The sequence below is a fragment of the Osmia bicornis genome, chromosome 12 (assembly GCF_907164935.1).
Source record: "Osmia bicornis bicornis chromosome 12, iOsmBic2.1, whole genome shotgun sequence".
Taxonomy (NCBI): domain Eukaryota; kingdom Metazoa; phylum Arthropoda; class Insecta; order Hymenoptera; family Megachilidae; genus Osmia; species Osmia bicornis.
The window spans coordinates 8,460,567-8,480,926 of NC_060227.1; the positions used below are offsets into that span (position 1 = coordinate 8,460,567).

At 39.0% G+C, this 20,360-nt stretch overlaps 1 protein-coding gene across 11 annotated transcripts in view; it reads right to left on the reverse strand.

Moving 5' to 3' along the window:
- Nucleotides 1–20,360, reverse strand: part of LOC114878208 (disabled homolog 2-interacting protein) — a 214,863-nt gene that overhangs the window by 40,138 nt on the left and 154,365 nt on the right. For 2 of the 11 annotated variants that reach the window (XM_029191750.2, XM_029191753.2), the window contains exon 1: nucleotides 11,785–13,598. The exons of the other annotated variants lie outside the window; for them this stretch is intronic. In XM_029191750.2, coding sequence (XP_029047583.2) covers nucleotides 11,785–12,631 — 847 coding nt within the window. In that variant the 5' untranslated portion in view covers nucleotides 12,632–13,598. Of the gene's footprint in view, nucleotides 1–11,784; nucleotides 13,599–20,360 lie in introns of those variants that run through there. 11 annotated transcript variants of the gene reach the window in all.

Here is a 20,360-nt window from a genome sequence, read left to right on the forward strand (position 1 = left end):
TCGGCAATCTAATGATCCAGTAACACTGATGGTACACTTACCATGCTCGTGTCACGGGTCATTGATTACAGACCACTGGTGTTCCATTGAAGTGACGATAAATAAAGAACAGAAATGGGGCTACTCGTAATGATGTTCGAATGGGTAGGCAATATATATTTTTGGTGCAACATTTATAATTTATTTTTAATTATGACGGTGCACATTATCAGATATGGTCAGAATTTTTAACAAATACTATTTTCAGAATGATGCATAAATATCTTGAGAAAATATGAAAAAAATTATTAGTATGATTCATTACTCAAATACCTGAGTCATTTTTGTATGATGAAATTGAAAATCTTATTTGGCTATGAATAATTAAAATACTAATTACTTAAATTTCTAATTTTCCCAAATTCAATCTACAGATTATTTGCCTTATTTTACAACCTTTTGACCGACTTTCTTTCAGCATTAACAACAATTTTTCTAACCGACCCGTTTCCGCTTGGCGACAGGTTCCTTTGATCAAACGTATCCGCCTTTCCTCTCGCGATTATTTTAATTACCAGCTGCCTCTCAACGAACCCGATCGTCGTTCGCGTTAATTTCAGCAATTAGCATAGATACAGACCGTACTGTAAGTTTTCATGTGATTATAATTTTCTGGGCCATAACGTTTACCACGCGTCGATCCACTTTCTCAAGCCGCCTACCTCTGTGTTTCATCGCGGTAGAAAAAGATAATCTAACGCTGGAAATATTTTGCATTATTCATTTAACCCAAGGCGTTCACGCGTTGCTTTTACAATGCTCTAGTTTGGATGCTTTTCAAGTTATTCATCCTTTCGCTTCGATGGTTTCTATTTGAAAAAGCAAATTTCCTGATTTAGCAAATAAAATAAATAATTTTCTTCGCAGTAATGCAAACACCTCCATTGACTTATCAGACTTGATTAAAGAAGAACTAAACGATTTTGTTTAACCGTAAGCAAAATTTACGTAAAACGTGTTTTACTCGCTTTCTGAAATCACCTGACTCATCGTAAAACATTAATTTCAAATCAGTTCAAGGAGTAATCGACTAAGAAATAACGCATGTTTACAGTTACACGATTAACGAGAATTTAATGGAGCACGTCACGTACCACGAGTGACAATGAAATAATTATAATTATGAAACGAAGAATCTTATCAAGGGAAGCATTCGTGGAATTATTATTAAAATATAATTATTCAAGGAAGCAACGCTTGGAGCTTTGTCAAAGGTATATAAACATAGTGTTCCAGCTGAAATGTCAGGTGTTAAACAGGCAATTTACTTGCAAATTGCTTTGTAATAATTGCAAGTGCAAGAATGTCCTTGTATGTTGATGAGATAAAAAAGACGGAATGTAACTTCCTTGCCATGATTGATTGATTAGAAATCGTGTCACTTGGAATCGAACTTTGTATTCCGGCGAATAATTATTTATATAAGCGATTGAAACTTGAGTTATTGCTAAAAGATACAATAGGTCAAATTGTACAGTTAAAAGTATTTATTTGTGATATTTAATTAATCATTGAAGAGAGCTGTGAAAATGATATCTGCTACTTTCGTTCATTCAGAAACAAGGCTAAAGTTTTCACTCTAAAAAAAAAAAGAAGAAACTTCCTGTTTAAAATAAACATTTTGGAAGAAAGTAGGATATGATAGAAGTTCTTGATCCTGTTACATTAATTCATTTTCTATTACTAAACAAGTGAAACAAGAATTCTATGAGTTTCCATTAAATTATAAAAATAATATGTAATTCTCTATTTTTTTAATTTTAGATAAATTTCTAGACACCAAAATTGAACTACCTTAAATAAATTTCTGGAAGTTCAATATTTTATATTTAATAATTACCATCCCCAATGCAATACAGTAGAGAATTTTAATTACTAATTATAATAAAGTTGAAAGTGCAGCAAAAACGGAAGAATGACTATTACTGTCCTAGAATCCTAGTCGTTCAATCTCCATCACAAAAGCCAAAAAGGACCTCAACGAAAAAAAAAAGAAAGAAAGAATTCTTGAAGGAACACGAAAACCACATTCGACCCGTTGACCCTAACAGCGATCCCATCAAAACTTTACCCCGTGAAAGGCATCCTGTAACCTGTATCACAGTTATCCCCGTCCAGTAGCGCAGTGTCTCTTTCCGGCGACGGGACAACGGGAGATCGGTTTCCGGTTTGAGCGTAGAAAAACGAACCAACAGGGTCGTTAATCCCCTGCGGGATGACGAGGCAAGAGGAGGATATAGTATAGTAAACGTGACTCATGCTCGTTCAAGAGAAGAAACGCGAAGACGACAACCGATGGGATAGAAGGGAGAACACGATGCGAAGTGGGAAAAGACCTCGAAGAAGCCTACCTACCCATAAGACCAGGCAAAGTAGACTGTGAACGTAAACTTGCTAAACGTGCCTCCGAGTCTTCCTCTCGCTGTCCTCTTTGCCGCCAGGACTCCAAGGACTCAATCGAATATTACATGCGTTTGCTACAACTTGAAGGGACTAATCGTGAAATCTATGCGTTTGATGTGATCGATTTTTAAATAAAAGTGTGATAATGCGTTGAAATTTTGAGTGAAACAAATGAAATTTCAACCATCAGAAATTCTACCCTTTCGGACATTCCATGCGAAATCGGGCACCACTTCGGAGCACCACGTCGGTTTTAAACTCCCATGTCTCTACTTTAAGTACATAAACGCTCACTTCAACCAGTTTGTTATAATTTATTGAAAAAATGCGAGAACTATATTTCGAACAGCTGTAAAATCAACAATTTGAAAATTTTTTAAAAATCCTTCGAGATACGTTTATATATCGCTAAAGACTACAATATATCTAAATTTGAGCGAAATCTGTCATGGTGCTCCGAAACGCAGAAGGCAATTTGCAAAATATCCAAGTATGAAAATAAATTTTTCCTTCCCAACAGCTCTTGCATAGGCTCCTAAATGCTAGGACCTAGCCATTCTACAATAGCCATCAGGGTTAAATTAAATTTCAACCATCACCGATTCGACACTTAGGATCACCTTCGGACCTTTGTTATATAGTAGCCTCTGTACACTCTGCCAGAAATTATTCGAGTACGAAAAGGGTGGCGCGGTGATAGGATGCGACGTGGATAGCGTTCGCGCGTACGTAAACAAGCCGGCCAACAAAGGGTCCTGGAAAAAGGGCAACATCAATGCCAGCCGCAGGATCTTCTCTCGAGGGGTGTCGCTGGATAACCGATACCTTCCATAAACTAGCTTTTAAAGGGATCACGAAGGCGGGCTGGGGCCGACAACTCGGACAAAGGGCACATTTTTGCGGATTAAGGGGCCGTTTGTGCCGTTCATTGTTACCAAAGCAGATTTAAATATCGGCTGCTGGTTATATACAGTCTCGCGATGAAGGATCTCCGCAGGCAAAGGAACCCCCTCTTCGACAATGTACGATGATCTTTATCGCTGGCTATAATTACAGGGAAAAAAATGATGGCCATAGAATGGTACTTTGGGAGTTAAGCCCCTCTCGTTACACCGTATCCTTCTAATTTATCAAATTTACGTTTAGCGTTGCGGACACCTTCGTCCAAGTTAATCTTGATATCTATTTCAGATTGCTTTATGAAGAAAATAACACCTTTCTTTATTATTATTTCTTTGAAGAAATTAAACGTATAATAAAATGTGGCTAATGGGTGGAAGGTATAATATCATGAATGAAATTAAAATGATACGTGATTGTAAATGAATAAAAATGGCAACTTGAATTTTCTCTGCAGCAGAAAATTAATCAACATATGCCTAATGAATTTCTATTATAAAGAGTAACATACCCAAAGGAAATTTATACGTTTCTTTTTCCATTTAATCGATACAATAATTTCCTAATTATCTTAATTAAAAAAATACGAGTAATCATAAATAAAATGAAAAATGAAACAAGGTATTCGGAGATTATCTTTGGCAATATAAAGGAACTCGATCATCTGCGATGAACGCAGAAGCAAAGAATTTCAAACAGCCAGGATATCTCGATCGCGTTACGCCCATGAAAAGAGAAACTTGTTTACTATGATAAAACGTAACCTTAGAGAAGGAAAGTGTCGTAAGTACAGGCATTCAGAGACGAACGGTCCAAGTGCAACGAACTCGCGATTAATTATTCGCGTCGATGACGGACACCCAGTCTGCCGCGCAAACCGATAACGTAATAACGCAGTTAATTTTGCGATCGTGATTGATCGGCGCCGTCACACTTTCTACTTCGACGTCGTCCGTGTCCCACAGGAACCGCTTTTGTCCTCTGACTCATTGCAACGGTACTAATGAAACGGCCACTGAATAACGATACGGAGAACTGTTCAATTTTAAACGTTCGACTGTCTCAGCGGAATATACAGAGAGTTTTATCAAATTTTAGAATGAATAGGTGATCAAATTTTCATAAGTAAATGCCATAAATTAGTATACTTTATCCTGCCTCTGGAAAAGTTTTGCTCGTCAAAAGAGAAAGAAGAAAGAAAAATTTCATAAAAATGCAAAAGAGGAAACGCATTAATTTCCAGTGGACCTGTTCGGAATATCGCCTGACCAGTTGATTCGTTAACCGCTCCGCGCGCAATCAGCTTCGCGATTAGGCGGATATGTAAATTTTCCCGCGGATCCAGGCCCCGCGCGCGAGTCAACGCTCAATTCTACTAGCCTCGCGGCAAATTGCCGTCTCAATTGATCCTGTCCTCGGTGCTCGTCGAGTTTAATGATTGCCGACTGCAGGAGGCCACGCGAATCGTCGCTTTTCCGACCCAGCTAGCCACGCGGTTCCACCATTCGTGTCACTTCCGGCTCTTCTATTCGGCTCGATAATTGAAAATCGCGCGAATAAACAATGCGATCGTTGGGCGAAATTACGAAGAGAGCCATGTTTACGTCGCGTCGCCTCTGCACGCATCCAAGTCACCGTTGATCTGTCGGGCCCCGAAGCGAGAAGAAAAATTCGAAGCTAGTCGTGTGCGAACTGTTCCGTTCGTTGATCGCGTCTGTCCATTCAACGTCACGGTTCTCTAGAAAGCTTATGCATGACTCGTTCCACGGCAATAACACGTACACAGACACGTAAATTCGGTTTCGTTCGTGGCCCGACATTCCGTTTGTGTATTTAGGACCGCAACGGCGTGTCCGACCCTTCGAGTCGATTCGTCTTCGAGCGGGGAAAAAAGAAGCATGAAAAGCGTGTACAAACACGGAGATAAAACCATTTCTCTTTCACCGTGACGTATAACCGAGCGGAAATTGCAACGAGGGGCTGCGTTTTGTTCTCTTGAAATGGAACCGCGATAACCGAACGTGGATTTTTTGAAAAAATAAATTACATTTCCACGAGATATTTTACTATATTGATAAAAGAACTGTGACAAAAGAATCACTGATACCAGGGAGACTTTATATCAAATACAAAGCAGAATGGGGTTGCCATTACGAGCCATAAAGAATGGTAATAAAATTTCAAACTATAACAGATTTCCTTGAACAAACCACCTGTTTCAGACTCAATTTACTAGCAGCATTTTCGAAGAAATGAAATGCAAAGGTGAACGAAACTTTCGCGTTGACCTAGTAAATGCACCTAGCATGATCGATAAGATCTTGCTGCAACACAGATAGACTCGTTTTAACAGTGAAAGTGAAGGAAAAAAAAGGGGGAACGATGGAAAATGTGAAATAAAAGACTTGGAAGCTGTTTTAAATACACTATGTCTGCTAAACGTTGTTACTGTCCGTTCTCACGCACAAACTCTTGCCGCGGGGCAAAAAGAAAGAAATCCGTTCACTTCATAATTGCAGTCGCGCCTGTTTCAATGCAGCTGCCGAACAAATGATTTTACACGAGAGTGCAGCTTGCATTTTCTCAGGAAGACAATTATAACAATTATAGCCACAATGGAAAATGAAGTAAACATTTTTATGTTGATTCTATGATTGAACTGCGATAAAAATAGTTTTGTCATAGATCAGTATCTAACGATGGAATTAGCTAATTGCAAAATAGAAATTAATTTTTCCATTATAAATAACATTTCTTATAATGATTGTTAAAAAATTGATAGCGAGACAGTAAGTCAAGATCAGAGTTCTTCTCTTTCTACACAGAATCGAGGCTCGCTGTGAAATACGCTGGGAATACATTTCCGGCGTATTCTCACGTTTGGCTGTTCGCGGAAGGACGTGATTTCCTGTTACCGAGGATTTGATTCGCTCCGCGTAAAGGACCAGTAGAGAAATCTTGCATTAATGTACAGTACCCAGCATGGTGTGTAGCCATCCCCGGGGAAAATGGTGATGCCCCGGACTCCCACCTTTCTCCTTAGGCGGTCGCGGGAAGACTGACGGTGGAGGGGAGAGGGTCCCATACATATAGGTCTGATGTGAGGCCCACCATGCGACAGAATTTCAACGACCATTTATGCTATTATTCATATTTTTTAATTATATATCAAATTTTATGATATTTAATAATTAAAAAGTATAATATTTTGTTTCTAAATCACTATTAATGTTAATATCGTTAAAATTAAGATTTTTAGATTTTCTCCAATTTTCCCTCTAAAATCATCTTTCCTAGGAAAGTCTACTTTGTCCGATTAATCCATTAAAATTAAATCATCGATGAATCTAGAAATGATAAAACTAGATTTTATTACTTGTTGCTGCCATAGAAACTTCGATTTGAAGCCTGGTCGAAAGGAAAGCGTGAAAATGTTTGTTCAGTGAACGGAGAACGAAACATTGTGGGTGAAAGTGATCGCAATTTTGTGAAAACTTTACACGCGTATAATTTCTTATGAACACATGTATGTATTCTAATATATTGATAAAGAATTCCTATTTTAATGTATAATAATTAAAAATAAAAAAAAAAACCTGTCTCAGTCGAACATGACCCTGGTACTTATAGACTACGACTAATCTAGGTCTCTTTATTATTAATAAAAGTTATAAGTGTAACAAACACACGTAAATTTATTACACTCCAGTACTTGCTTTATATAAGACATTTTTTTTTAAATATTGTTATAAATATTACGATTTATTTGTAGAGTTCTCTTAGTAACATTAATGAGTCTATTTTAATTTATGGATACAATCTATTTTAATAAAGGATACTTCTTTGATCTTTGTAGATAATTATTACACTGGTTCTTTTTATTATTTATTAAGTATGGAATTGCATTATAAATACACTGAACACGTGTAAATTCATTCCACTTGAATACCTTCGCTCCTAAACCTATTTTCAAACACAATACCATCGACAAATATAAATATGTTATGTAAAATTAATACGAAGGCCTAATAATACCATTTGAGTTAAAATTTAAAAGAATCAAGTTTCCAATAATAAATGGCGAATTAAAGAACAGAGAATTATTGAAAATACTGAAATGTTAATCTTCGGTAATGCACCAAGTATGATTTAATTGAAGAACAGTCGACCATCAAAGAAACATAAACTCCGTCACATTATTCAGAAAGACCACGTCACAACGCATCGACCGTCAAGCACGATCGACCACAATTAAGTAACAGTCCCGAGCTCGTTTCGAAATCATTTCATAACGAGACCTAGATTCAACCGCTCGGCCTGAAAATTTATTTCGCTCTCGGTGTGTTCGTTTCATCCGCCTTCTGTTCACCGTTTTGCTATTAGACGGTAATTACTGGCAAAGAAGCGAGATTCTGATGTCATTTCGTGTTATTACCGGCACCGTGTCGCATCGTTCACTGTTACGTGCAGTGGGTGGACAGAAACGAGGCCACCGTGTTACTCCATTTAAATGAATGCCCTCTAAAAGCTTTTTACCTCGAAACTTGACACTGAATGTAATTGCATCTATTTAAACAAACATGTTAAAATCATCATCGATGCGAATTTTGTCTATACTAATAATTAATAAAATAACGAAGAAATTTCAAAGCTGTCTCAAGCAAGAATTTCAAATGTTTTCCATTCGAAAAGCAATTCGTCGAGACTGAAGTCATGAAATAGAAAAAGGAAAGAAAAAAAGGAGGTCTCGACGTAACGCGAGGTCTCTCTGAAATATTCATACGAGCTACGCTTATATCCTCTTCACTTTCCGACCACATGTGCACACTTATACACGGATCATTAGAACGAACGCGCAACCATTCACATTCTTCATCATCCCCGTCCGATATCATCATTGTCCGACCAACGATCCGTTAGGGAGACCCAGCAGAAATGAAAAGAACAAAAAAAAGGGGGTCAACAGAAAGAAAGAAGAACCAGGGGTGAAATCAAGGCAGAAAAAAAAGAAGGCGATGATTTTTCGCGATGAAGCTGCAAACCGTCGATGTCATCACGATTTTTCACGAGCGAAACATCCAGGTCGATCCATTAAACGCTCGTTTGCGGCTACAGAATTCCCGGATCGTAGATCGCGATCCCGTTTCATGGAAACGTGAAATTGGTAGCGTGAAAAATCGAATTCGCCTCGGCTCTACGGACGAAAAATAGGACAGATAAACGATTGAACGTAGCGTAACTTATCTGTGATGATACCGGTGCAATATGGCTCGAAAAGCTTAATATCCGAGCGATATGGAACGACTACCTTATGTCGCTTTTTAGAGAAAAACGTTTCAGCTACTACGTTCGATGCTTTGGTTCGCTTCTTTCAACTAACATTTCATTTCTATGGTTTTTCAGGGGAATTTTCATTGTATAGATATTGCGTTTGTGATGCACTTCTATGCGCTATGCAACTAGAATTAAAATTGGAGTAACCCTTAATGATGTACAGCACGAAAACCGTAACTATAAACCGTGTCACTTAAAAGTGAATTTCAATCCTCGATTAAGAATAAAAATAGCGAAGGATGTATGGGTTATTTTTGACTAAGCTCCTATTTCTGAAATAAAGCTATGCTGTGATTATTTTAAAACATTTTCAAGAAACTAAATGACGGGTTCCTTTACTTAATCCCTTATCAGATAGCACCAGATATCAGATTAATACATAGTAAACTGTAAACAGTGACTTAGTTTATCGATTTGTCATCGCTGTTTATAGCAGTGCGTTAGAAATCGCTGATTTTCATTTTTGCAATTTCGTAAAAATACTAAAATATCGCAATAATTATAATATCGGAATTAAAATATCGTTATAAAATAATTGAAACAGAAGTCTAGTTTGATCGCGAGTATACGCGTTCAAGTGTCAGATGGTTCGAATAAGCCCACCTCCCTCCCTCTACGTCTGAATGCTCAGTATTCAAAAAACCAGCTAAAGGGTTCACCCTAGAAGGTCCCTAAAGAGCCCTGACAAAAGGAAGCACAATCGCACCAGCCTTTTTCTCTCGACCTAGCTCGAAAGGCAGGTGGCTGGAGCAGGCTGCCGTGTAAGTAGGTCCTCCGCATTCTTAACCCGTTCCTCGCGGACGACGTATATATATACTTCATCGAAAATCAACAATTAATTGTACGGAGTATATATACGATACACAGTTATTCGATGTTTAAAATTGCAATGGAATCACAATGGAAGATACTTAAATTATACGAAAATAAATAAATGATTTGGAAGGTTCTAAAATTTTTCAAGAAACTTTAAAGTCGATAAATCTAAACAAATGATTTACTAAATTTTTGAAACTTCTAATATTGACATTTCAACGTAAATCTAACCATCCACCACATCATCATTGAATGCAGAATACACGCGCAAATAAGCAGAAGATTCAATATTAAGGTCACATCGACATTGCACCAGGATACCGTGATTAAATTCTGTAACATCATCGGAATACTGGACAATCTATGAAAACCCTCCTGCTAATATAACTCCTAACCATCTATCCCTAATGTATTTGTAATTCTTAGTACAGTCGCTAATAACCCCTGCTGTTGATACGATTATAAACTCTAATATATAAAAAAAAAATTGACATTTTTTACCCTGAAAAATTATTGAAATATTTGTTAAATAAATTTGTCAAATTTTAAAGTGTTCCATTGTCCAATCGAAAGAAATTTTTGGGGTTCAAAGTCGGGCAACGAAAAATGGCTAACCCTGCCACCCTGGTTCCGTTACGTCAAGCAGTTTATAAATATTTAACATTGCACGCGGAAGCATTATTAGAGGTTCGCACGGCGATCAATTAACTTAATTCCGCGTGAAATGCAGGTAAACCAAGCGTAATGGGGACAGTATCTGTTGGACGAGGCTTTGTAAGTAAGTTTTGCTTTGGTAATCGACAACTCGAGTGAAAATCCACGTAGTTCGATTTTCCAAATTTCCCACTGAAAATTGAGCGCTGTAAAAGAACACTGCTTGATTACAAATTAAACGTATGCTATTAACACTTCAGCTCGTTACACTAATTTTCTACCGTCAATTTCTTTACGACGTTACCGCATTACACTTCATTATCGTCAACTTGCATTGGCAACTTGAACCATATTAATAACATACCAGGGTATTTGATACGTTCAACACTTTCAAGGCCTCCAACCATTTAACCTCGTCAAAATTATCAGAAGACATTTTCAAATGATATACTAGTCAACTCGAAAGAATATTCAACAATTTTATTCCACGATTTGGAACGTAGTACCGAAGTAAACATACAAGTAACGGGGGGAAAGCAATGTTTTTCAAGGGACCCTTAGGGCCTCGTACCAGGGTGCACGATACGCCGTCCTTAATTAAGGTGGATCCCAGAGCGAGCGAAGAAAAAATAAAAAGCTTGCGTTCGCTTGCCGAGCAATTTCTGCCGGACTAACGGGACCTGTGAATTCGTCGGAGGAATCGCAAATTTCGATCGCTTCCTCAACCTGATTTACGAGAGCGCCCTTAGCATCTTCTACCTTCATCTTATTTCCACTACTGAAAATAGGTTGATCCTAAGATTCTTCACAGATGAATTAACAAGAGTCATAAAAAAAATTATCTTAATCTCACATCATTTGAAATAAAAATTATTAGCATCCTGTAGCTTCATCTTATTTCCATTACTGAAAATAGGTTGATTCTAAGATTCTTCACAAATGAATTGACAAGAGTCAAAAAAATTATCCTAATCTCACATCATTTAAAATAAAAATGATTTCATTGGATTCATAAAAAAAATTATCTTAATCTCACATCATTTGAAATAAAAATTATTAGCATCCTGTAGCTTCATTTTATTTGCATTACTGAAAATAGGTTGATCCTAAGATTCTTCACAAATGAATTGACAAGAGTCAAAAAAATTATCCTAATCTCACATCATTTAAAATAAAAATGATTTCATTGGATTCATAAAAAAAATTATCTTAATCTCACATCATTTGAAATAAAAATTATTAGCATCCTGTAGCTTCATTTTATTTGCATTACTGAAAATAGGTTGATCCTAAGATTCTTCACAAATGAATTGACAAGAGTCAAAAAAAATTATCCTAATCTCACATCATTTAAAATAAAAATGATTTCATTAGATGAAATCAACGACAAGGATATCCTACACTATCCAAACACTCGAAATAAATATTCAAACGCTGAAAACCTATCGATTCGTCTCGGATCGAATCGCGTTAACAAATCATCCTTCACCCCAAACCCTCGCTTGACGTATGTATAGACCTTATCTTTGAGAAGCGCAAAACGAGCATGATATCCGGTTAACCCTCGTGCGAAAAACCGCAATCTCCATCAAGGTAGCCACTATTACTCCGTCAACAGCGGACACAAAATATCCATACCTGAATGTATACCAGCATCCGCATCAGCATCAGCATCCTCGAACACGGACGATTCCGTTCCCTCTTCGTTATCCACGACAGAATGCTCTGGCGTCTCTTCTTGCCTCGATTTCTCGTTCGTAGACCGTTGATTATCGTTTCTGGCCGGCGTCGCGACGCTGCTGGGACTGTCGACCGAGGCGTGTCTACCGGTCGGTTTCACCAAAGTACTGCTACTTCTAGCAAGCTTCGTACTATGCGTTCTACGTATCAACAAGTTGGTGAACGTAGTGGTACCATTTTGTTTGCTCCTAGTCTCGTTGGTACTAATTTTGGCCCCGTTAGAATGCGATTTCGATTCAAGGTTCTTCGCGGTACGTTTGGTAGCTTCGCTTTTCTTCTTCGACTCCTCGTCCTCCACTTCGAAACAGGCTATGGTGTTGTTCAAACGATTATCCTTTCGATTAGCATCTTTCTTACCGGTGAATCTACTCTGGAACCTTTCTATAGTCTTGAACGACCTGGTTCTCTCGACCTTCTTCCTCTGATCGCAACCGTTCGACGGTTGATCGCACTTGGGCGTCTCGAAGATCTTCGTCAGAGACTGTACCTTGCCTCTAGGCTCGGCAAAAGTCTCGTCCGTTCTCTTAGGATTGGACAGTGACTCGTTGTTGCTCAGAGTACGAGTCAGTATCACGTTCGGCACCGTCTTCGAGGTGCTGATGGGGAAAGTGTTGCTGACGAATTTCTCGGCCTCGGGACCGATCGTCTTCGGGATCTTGGACGGTTGCCGCGATTCGCCATCCAACGATACGTAGAAGGTGGACCTTCGTTTCGGTGATTCCTCGAGATGCTCTGCGTTCAACATGTCTCCGGCTGTCACAGGCTAGCATCTCACGATTTTTACGCTTTCACCGCTCGTTCGATCCGATCCGATCCGATCCGATCCGATCCGATCCATCCGCGTTATGTTAAACGCGGCTTGGAATCTTCGAACGCCTATCGGAACACGGTTTTATATCGATGAAAGTTTCCTTGAACGCGGCGTATGTTCCTCGGCATCGGGAGTTCCCTTAAATCTACTTTACTCGCTGCCGCAGGGATGGCGAGATTTCGAAGGGCAACGATCGAGAGGCCTGGCGAAATTCTCGCTGCCAAAGGATTCCTCTAAATATAGACGCGGTATCGTGATGCTCGCTGAAGCACGTGTATCGACAGAAGCGAGTACGCGCAGAGTAGAGCCGCGACCAAGAGCATTCGTCTACAACCGACACTGTAGATAGTGGGAGGCGTTGAACCGTGAACCCCGTTGCTTCTTGCTGACCTCTATACCAGCATCGTTTCGCGGAATCCAAGATTACCAGCGGGCCAGAAGTATGCCAGGTATGCACCTGCTGATACACTGACCTCTCTCATCATCTCGCGGATTACACGATCATGCACGATCGATCGCAGAGAAAATGGTCCAAAGAATGCAGGGACTGTCGCGGGTATGCGACGAGATACTACTTTGCTCGCTCAACAGATGCGTTCGGTGCACTTCAGTTGGAACGACTCGGACTGGTCGAGCAAACACGAGGTACGAAGAAAAGTAAAAGGGTCTGAGTCACAAAGACGGGATCGGCTCCTCTCGTGGCCCAACGTCCTCATCACTGGACTGCTCGAGAAACGATTGGATCCGTTACCGATATCTCACTGTTTATCCGTCGAACAGCTAGTAATGATCTTCTGTTTTTCGATTTTCAACGAGCACAGGTAAACACAGAGAGTACACGAGTCGGAGCAACGATACGGAAACACGAGCAGCCAACTATCGTCCGCACGGCACACGGCTTCACAACTATCTGACTCGAGCCTTTGCTGAATATGACCTACAGCGCCCCTGACGGCTGTTTCAAGAAATATTCGAGACTACTTGTCGCCGTAGACGGAGAGGGAATGAGAGATCGAATGGTGTGTCCTAAGTGCAGCTGCCCTTTGCAACATTCTTTTCTTTATTTATATATTAACATTGTTGTAATAATGATTGCTGTGTTGAAAAATATAGTTTTTTTCCTATCAATTTGGCGTTATTGATATTAATTTTCATTTTTGTCATTACCATAAGAGCTATCTATTTAAATTTTTTGGTAAATTATACTCCTGATTACTTTAACTAGCTAATAATAATTAGCTAATTATTGCAATAATGATTACTGTACTGAAATATAATTTTTTTCATATTAATATTAATTTTAATTTTAATTTCTCTTATGACCACAAAGGCTGTCTTTTTTAATTTAGAGGCAAATTATACTCCTGATTACTTTAACTTAAAAGAAGATAAAAAAATGTTGCAATAATTAGCTAATTATTGCAATAATGATTACTGTACTGAAATATAATTTTTTTCATATTAATTTGCATTATTGATATTAATATTAATTTTAATTTTAATTTCTCTTATGACCACAAAGGCTGTCTTTTTTAATTTAGAGGCAAATTACGCCCATGTTTACTTTGGACTTAAAGGAAAATAAAAGGAAAATGTGAGAATGATTAGCTATTTATGTCCATTACAAACATTCGAAGTCTCGGTTGACTCAGACCGGACTCAAGATCACAATCGATAATCATTTCCTGCTAGAGTGAAACGCTTTCGAAACCAGAGCAAAACAATCATTTTACTGCCACAATGATTTCCATCTTGTCGAAATAGCTCGTGAATAGATCTGATGAAACTACACCACTTTTACCGAATCGTGCATTCAACCGGGTCAATCATTTTCGTGAACCAGTTTCAGCAACAATCATGGAATTATTATAGACTTTCTCCTACAAACATTTTATATCTTTCGCTAGATGGAATGCGAATATCTTACTTTCACGGAAAACATTGCTCGTATACGAAATATATTTTCGAAAAAATGAAACAGCAATTTTGTATAACAAGAATGACATGAATATTTCTTGGATTGGAAAGTGTCTGTTTTTCCCAGAAACAGTTCCAATGGCGTTACGTGTTCCGCAAACACGGTGGCCATGTAACAGGATCAAAAGAAAAAGGAATAAAAAAAAATCCCAGTTAGATCATTCGTAACTGAGTCACTTGCAGCGCGAAGAAAGGCATAAATTTTTATCAAATTCTTTCCCGTTGCGACATCAACATTCGCGTTAATCGCGTATCCGGTACATACTACGTAAAACGCGATAAATTATGCAAGCTAAAACTGAGAACTGCAATCGCGTGTGTACCGTTGGAATTTCAGCGACGACAGTGGGTGCTGTTCAGGTATCGAGCCTTGGAATATTATTCAAATTTCGTTAACGACCGTGAATCTGTATTTCCAATTCGATCGAAGAAATTTTTTTAGCGTCGTTTAAATCTGAATATTTCTCGCGAACGACCGTGTACAAGCGATAACCAGTGTCGTTAAACAAATTTTTTATCACGCCGGGATAAAACGAAACGATCGATTTAATCTTGTAGAGGGAACGATCTTTGGTATGTTCGTACATGCACGTTGTAATTGGATGGGATCGATATTAATGTTCAATTGGAAGCTTGATTATCCTTGATAATAACGGTTCAATTGAAAGATGCTACTGAAGCTATTTTAACTATGTTCTGAAGGTATTAGGTTATTGCATATGGTGAATTTAGAAATACGGAGTCCGACATAATTTCATGACATAAAAACACCGCAAAATACCACTTATCATGTATCAAATTAAACATTAAGGTTTAATGAAAATGACTACATAAAGGTTTCATCGATATTCTTAACCCAAAATGGCTGTTTCTCGATGGAACGAACAATGGATCGAGTCTGTCCATTCTAAAGAAATATCAGCCATTTTATATGAAAATTATCAATGAAACTTTTATGCAGTTATTTTCATCATACTTTAATCGTTAAATTGATATGCCATAAGTGTTATTTAACGATACTTTTTATGTCATGAAATTATGTCAGAAGTATCGTTCGGTAATCAATTCCAAGGTTCAAGATTAAGTAAGTAAGCTCCTTAATAAACGTCATTCAATCATCAAACCTTGCAATAACGTTTGAATTTTATCGCCCACAATCAGTGTCATCCGTTCCGCGAATCTCCACGAACAAGTGGCATTTAAATTTCAATTTCCCTGGATATTACTCAACTTACAAGCTTCTGTATGCTCATCTTATTATCCCGCCACAGTAAACTTCAATTAGGTTACTAGAACAGGCATTCCATTAGCAAGTAACATCGATTGACCGGTGATCCTCGATCATCGAATCCCACAACATTTGAATTTCATTAGGATGGGTGTCATCTGCAAGGTGCAGGTGCGATTTAAATTTCAATTTGCCCCAGTGGGCGATGTTCGAACCTCCATCTGCTCGATGGGCGCTATTTAAATAACAATTTCGTCGGTGGGTGGGCCTTTTTCATCCATAATCATTATTCTTCGTTTTTCCATGAAATTCAACACGGACGATGTTGAAAGAATAAAATTAGGTGGCAAAGATTAACGATTGGCAGGTTACGAAATTTAATTACAAAATTGAATTCAATAAAATTTAGAAATAATTCATTTCTGTATTTAGCGATATGGACTTCGAAATTTCACGAATCGATCCATCGGTCAAGAGCCGTCGAGCGATCGATTCCTCGAAGATCGAGATAGGCATCGTCCTCGACGCCGGTTGCTTGCAAACGACGCGTTTAAATGCACGCGTGATGGATCGCGCGTGCAATAAGAAAAGCCACCGGCCACTGGATCCTGTTTCTTTGAAAGGAAAACGTGCGTCACCAGTTTCTTTCTCCGTATCCACCCTCTTTTGCTTCTTTCACGCCCTTCTATCTTTCTCTTTTTCTTTTCATAAACATGCAACTTTCTAAACTTCTCGAATCGTCCTGTTTCGAAACGTTATTGATACGGATTCAGAGATGCGTGCAGTCGCAGTGATTGCAAGTTGAATAAGTTAGAGGACAAATCGAGCGGAAAAATGGGGGACGGGAAGCGTGAGAGCGACACAAAAGGCTGACACGAACAGTGTCAGATGTTCGTCAGGTTGCGACCATTCTTGTCCGCTGCAATAATGGCCGAAATTCAATTAGCATTTTACCAGGAGCCGGTTGACTGGCCTGCTATGCTCGCAAATTACGTTTGCACACGGATTTTCGTCGCTCGCGCTTTCAGCCTTTGTCTTTTTGCTAGAGAAGAGACGCAGCTGTGCGCATCGTTTCGATCGAATTTTGCCAAGCGAACGAGAAGAACTGTTGCTGAATTTATAATCACGCAAAATTTATATTTCTTTTTTAAACTATCAATAAAAATAGAACTTGGAGCTGGATAGAAATTTGTTAATTTTGTCATTTTTATTTTCAAATACCAAGAAAAAGAAATTCCTCTGCAGAAATTTATATGTATCCGTACGATCTGAAGCAGGGTACTTGTCATTCAGCAGGTATAACCGTCTGTTATGGCTTAATAAGAGTACAAGCAATAGTGTTTAAAAATCGACCGATTACATCTAACGATGATAAATGAATACTCGAACGATTTAAAGCGTATTGCAAGCAGCAGAAGCGATAAAGTGGTCGCGCAAAGCTGAAAGGATTAAACGATGGAGGCGAGCAGACGTTCGAGGGACAACGGATGCGGACCCGGGCAAGGAATCTTGCGTGGGAAGAAAAACCACGCCGTCTCCGTGGCTCCTCTTTCGTCCACGCTTTCTCTTCCCTTTTTGCCTTCGTCCAAGATGCTGCCTTCCACGACCATCGACGCCGACGAGACGTTGCCGAGAAACGGTAGTTGATGACGGCACAGACCCACCGACCGAGGAGACACGTAACGCGATACGAAGGACAGCGACGGACGATATGGAACTAATTTATCGGTGTCTCGTTAAAAGTTCGAGGCACACAATCTCTTAGAAGTAAATGAGAACCACTGACCCGTAAACTGAGATTTCTTCACCGCGAAGATGTTACAAGCTAAGGGTTGCGATGCGGTTTTCCATTTAAAGATTCAAAATAAAGAAACATCCAATAGTATTTAGGAAGGTCGGTATTAAATGGGTAAAAGTTACCCAACTAAGATACTAAGATAGAAAATCTTCTGTAAAGGGCATCCATTCGATCCTTGACACTTTAGGAAGGGAAAACTCGATTAGGACTCGGAGGGCTTAATGGAGTTTTGTTGCAAACAAGGATCTAGGTTCGAAAGCAGATCTAACAATCCAATTAGCTGAGTATATTTTTCTTCCTACACCCTTAACACCTCTCTTAATCCTTTCGTAAGAATGTGAGAAAGGCACATGTAGGAGTGCAATTAATTTTATCAGATAGTTGCTTATTAACCCTTTGACTATGGCGGACTTTGAGACGATAAGAATTCAGTCGCACCCTACACTGGGAACGGCGAAATTTTTCGTTAGGCGTGCATTTTTGAGAAAGTAGATTGAAATAATCGAAACACTGAATTCCACTACATTGAAACTAGTTTAAGCGCCTATAGGCGTCATAGTAGTCAAAGGGTTAAAAAGCACCCTTGACCCCACAGAAAATCTCATCAACATTTTCCTATCGTTTATACAGAGGGTGATCAAATTATTGTGAACAAATGGAAAACTTATCCAACCTGCCTAACTAATAAAAAAATGCAAGTATCACCGTGGCCTGGAAACTCACCAAATATGAACCCAATAGAAAATCTATGGAAATTATTAAAGCGTCGCATTGCATCAGAGACAATAACTAACAAGCAACAACTGATTGACAAAATTATATTCGTATGGTATTACGGACCCAGAAATGCTAGAAAATTGCCGAAAAAATATGGAAAGCATGCCGAGACGTATTCAGGCAATTATATATGCCAAGGGCGATTGTAAATATACCAATATCATAATAATAAAACTATAACAGTAAGTTTTGCAATAAAAAGGAAGTGTATGTAGGATGATACGAGCGAATGAGGGATTCGGAGGTAACAGAAAGAAATCACTCTGAGTACACAGTTATTATATCTTTAATAATATGTCACTGATCGTTCTCGATCCGGCTCTGTTGAAATCTTAGTTTAACACATCTTTTCCGTTCGCGTTCACGGTTTTAAAGCTAGCCGATAATAGGCGTTTCTCGCCTCCGTCAATTAGGTGTTCCGAAGGAATTCCTAAGGCCCTTGACATCTCCCTCCCAATCTAGGCGTTTGAAGGGAAATTCGCTAGGCGCGTTGACCCATGCACTTCGCCACGGAAACCAGGTTTATGGTGCGGCTATTTCGGATCCTCGGTTAGTCAAAATCTAAATGCCCTATTGTGACTGAAAATTAGTTTCCGTACTTTGCGAAAAAAATAACCGACATCATATCTGAGTCATAATCCTGGTCGCCGTCCCGGTCGGCTCGGCTGTCGGACATCTGGCCGCCAGTACCAACAATACTTTATTGCCTACATGTATTTTTATTTTAAGTGTATTTTCAATTCCATTCCCGTTCAAACTTCAAATCAGTGGTAATTTCGAACTGTTCATAATTTCATAATAATATGATCACCCACTGTGAATAGAACTTCTATTCTTCTTTCTAATAAGCGATAATTGTTGCATATTATTTATCGAAGAGTTCACGCCATTATCCGCGATGCGCGTGTCGCGTTCGAATCTCACGCAGCGAAGGGGTTAACGAAAGGATTAATCTTGGCCGTTCTGGCCGGCAGGTTCGATATCGTTTTTCCAATTACATCTGGACGTCGATTAACAGTGTTCTCGATCGACACGCGGATCCTTGTGAAAGCAGCGGTCGCTGCACGAGATATTGCACAACATCTGCCCCGTTGAGTCAGGTTCAGAGCGGCAACAACAGCAACGGCTCGGCTCGGTTGCTCGACCACGAAGCGAAAGGTTCGCCGATTTTTCCCCCAGTCGTTGGTGTGCACGCGCGAACCGACGCTTTATACGCTCGTTCTACCATAACGAACAACGAGCACATAGGTCTGCTGTTTGCCGCGCTGTTTGAACAGGTAAACGGTTCTCGTCTCTTCGATATTTCATCCGGTGTTTACACACCGACCCGGGGATTTATCTTTTCGCGACCGTTCGGCCCGTTTCCATCGCCGCGAAACACCCGATAACGATTTATATCGTTGTTTTACGAAACGATACACCTCGCTTATCGACACGTTTTCCGTATGGACAGGTGAGATCCTCCGACGCCACTGATTCGCGATCGAATCTATTAATCAGTTGGTAAATAAACGATTGGAAAAACGTCCTTGGAAACAATGATACGATTAGAAGGGAAGATGATTTTGAAAGTATGACTTTTGTCTATGATCTGAAAAATGATGGTCGAAAGATATCGGAATTATAACAACAGAGGCCTAATAGAATAATTGTAAATTAACGTGTACAGTATCGAGAAGTAATAATATAAAAATTATAGCAAAAGTGCAGATTACTGCGAAACCGTAGGAACTACAGAAACTGTAAAAATTTATAGAATTGTGAAACTATGGTGAAACGTAATATTACATATGAAATTTTGCAAACGCGGCAATGGAAAGCAGAGCATAGAAAGAACATTAATTTATGACTGCTTATAGAAATATTACAAATTAATTAGCAGG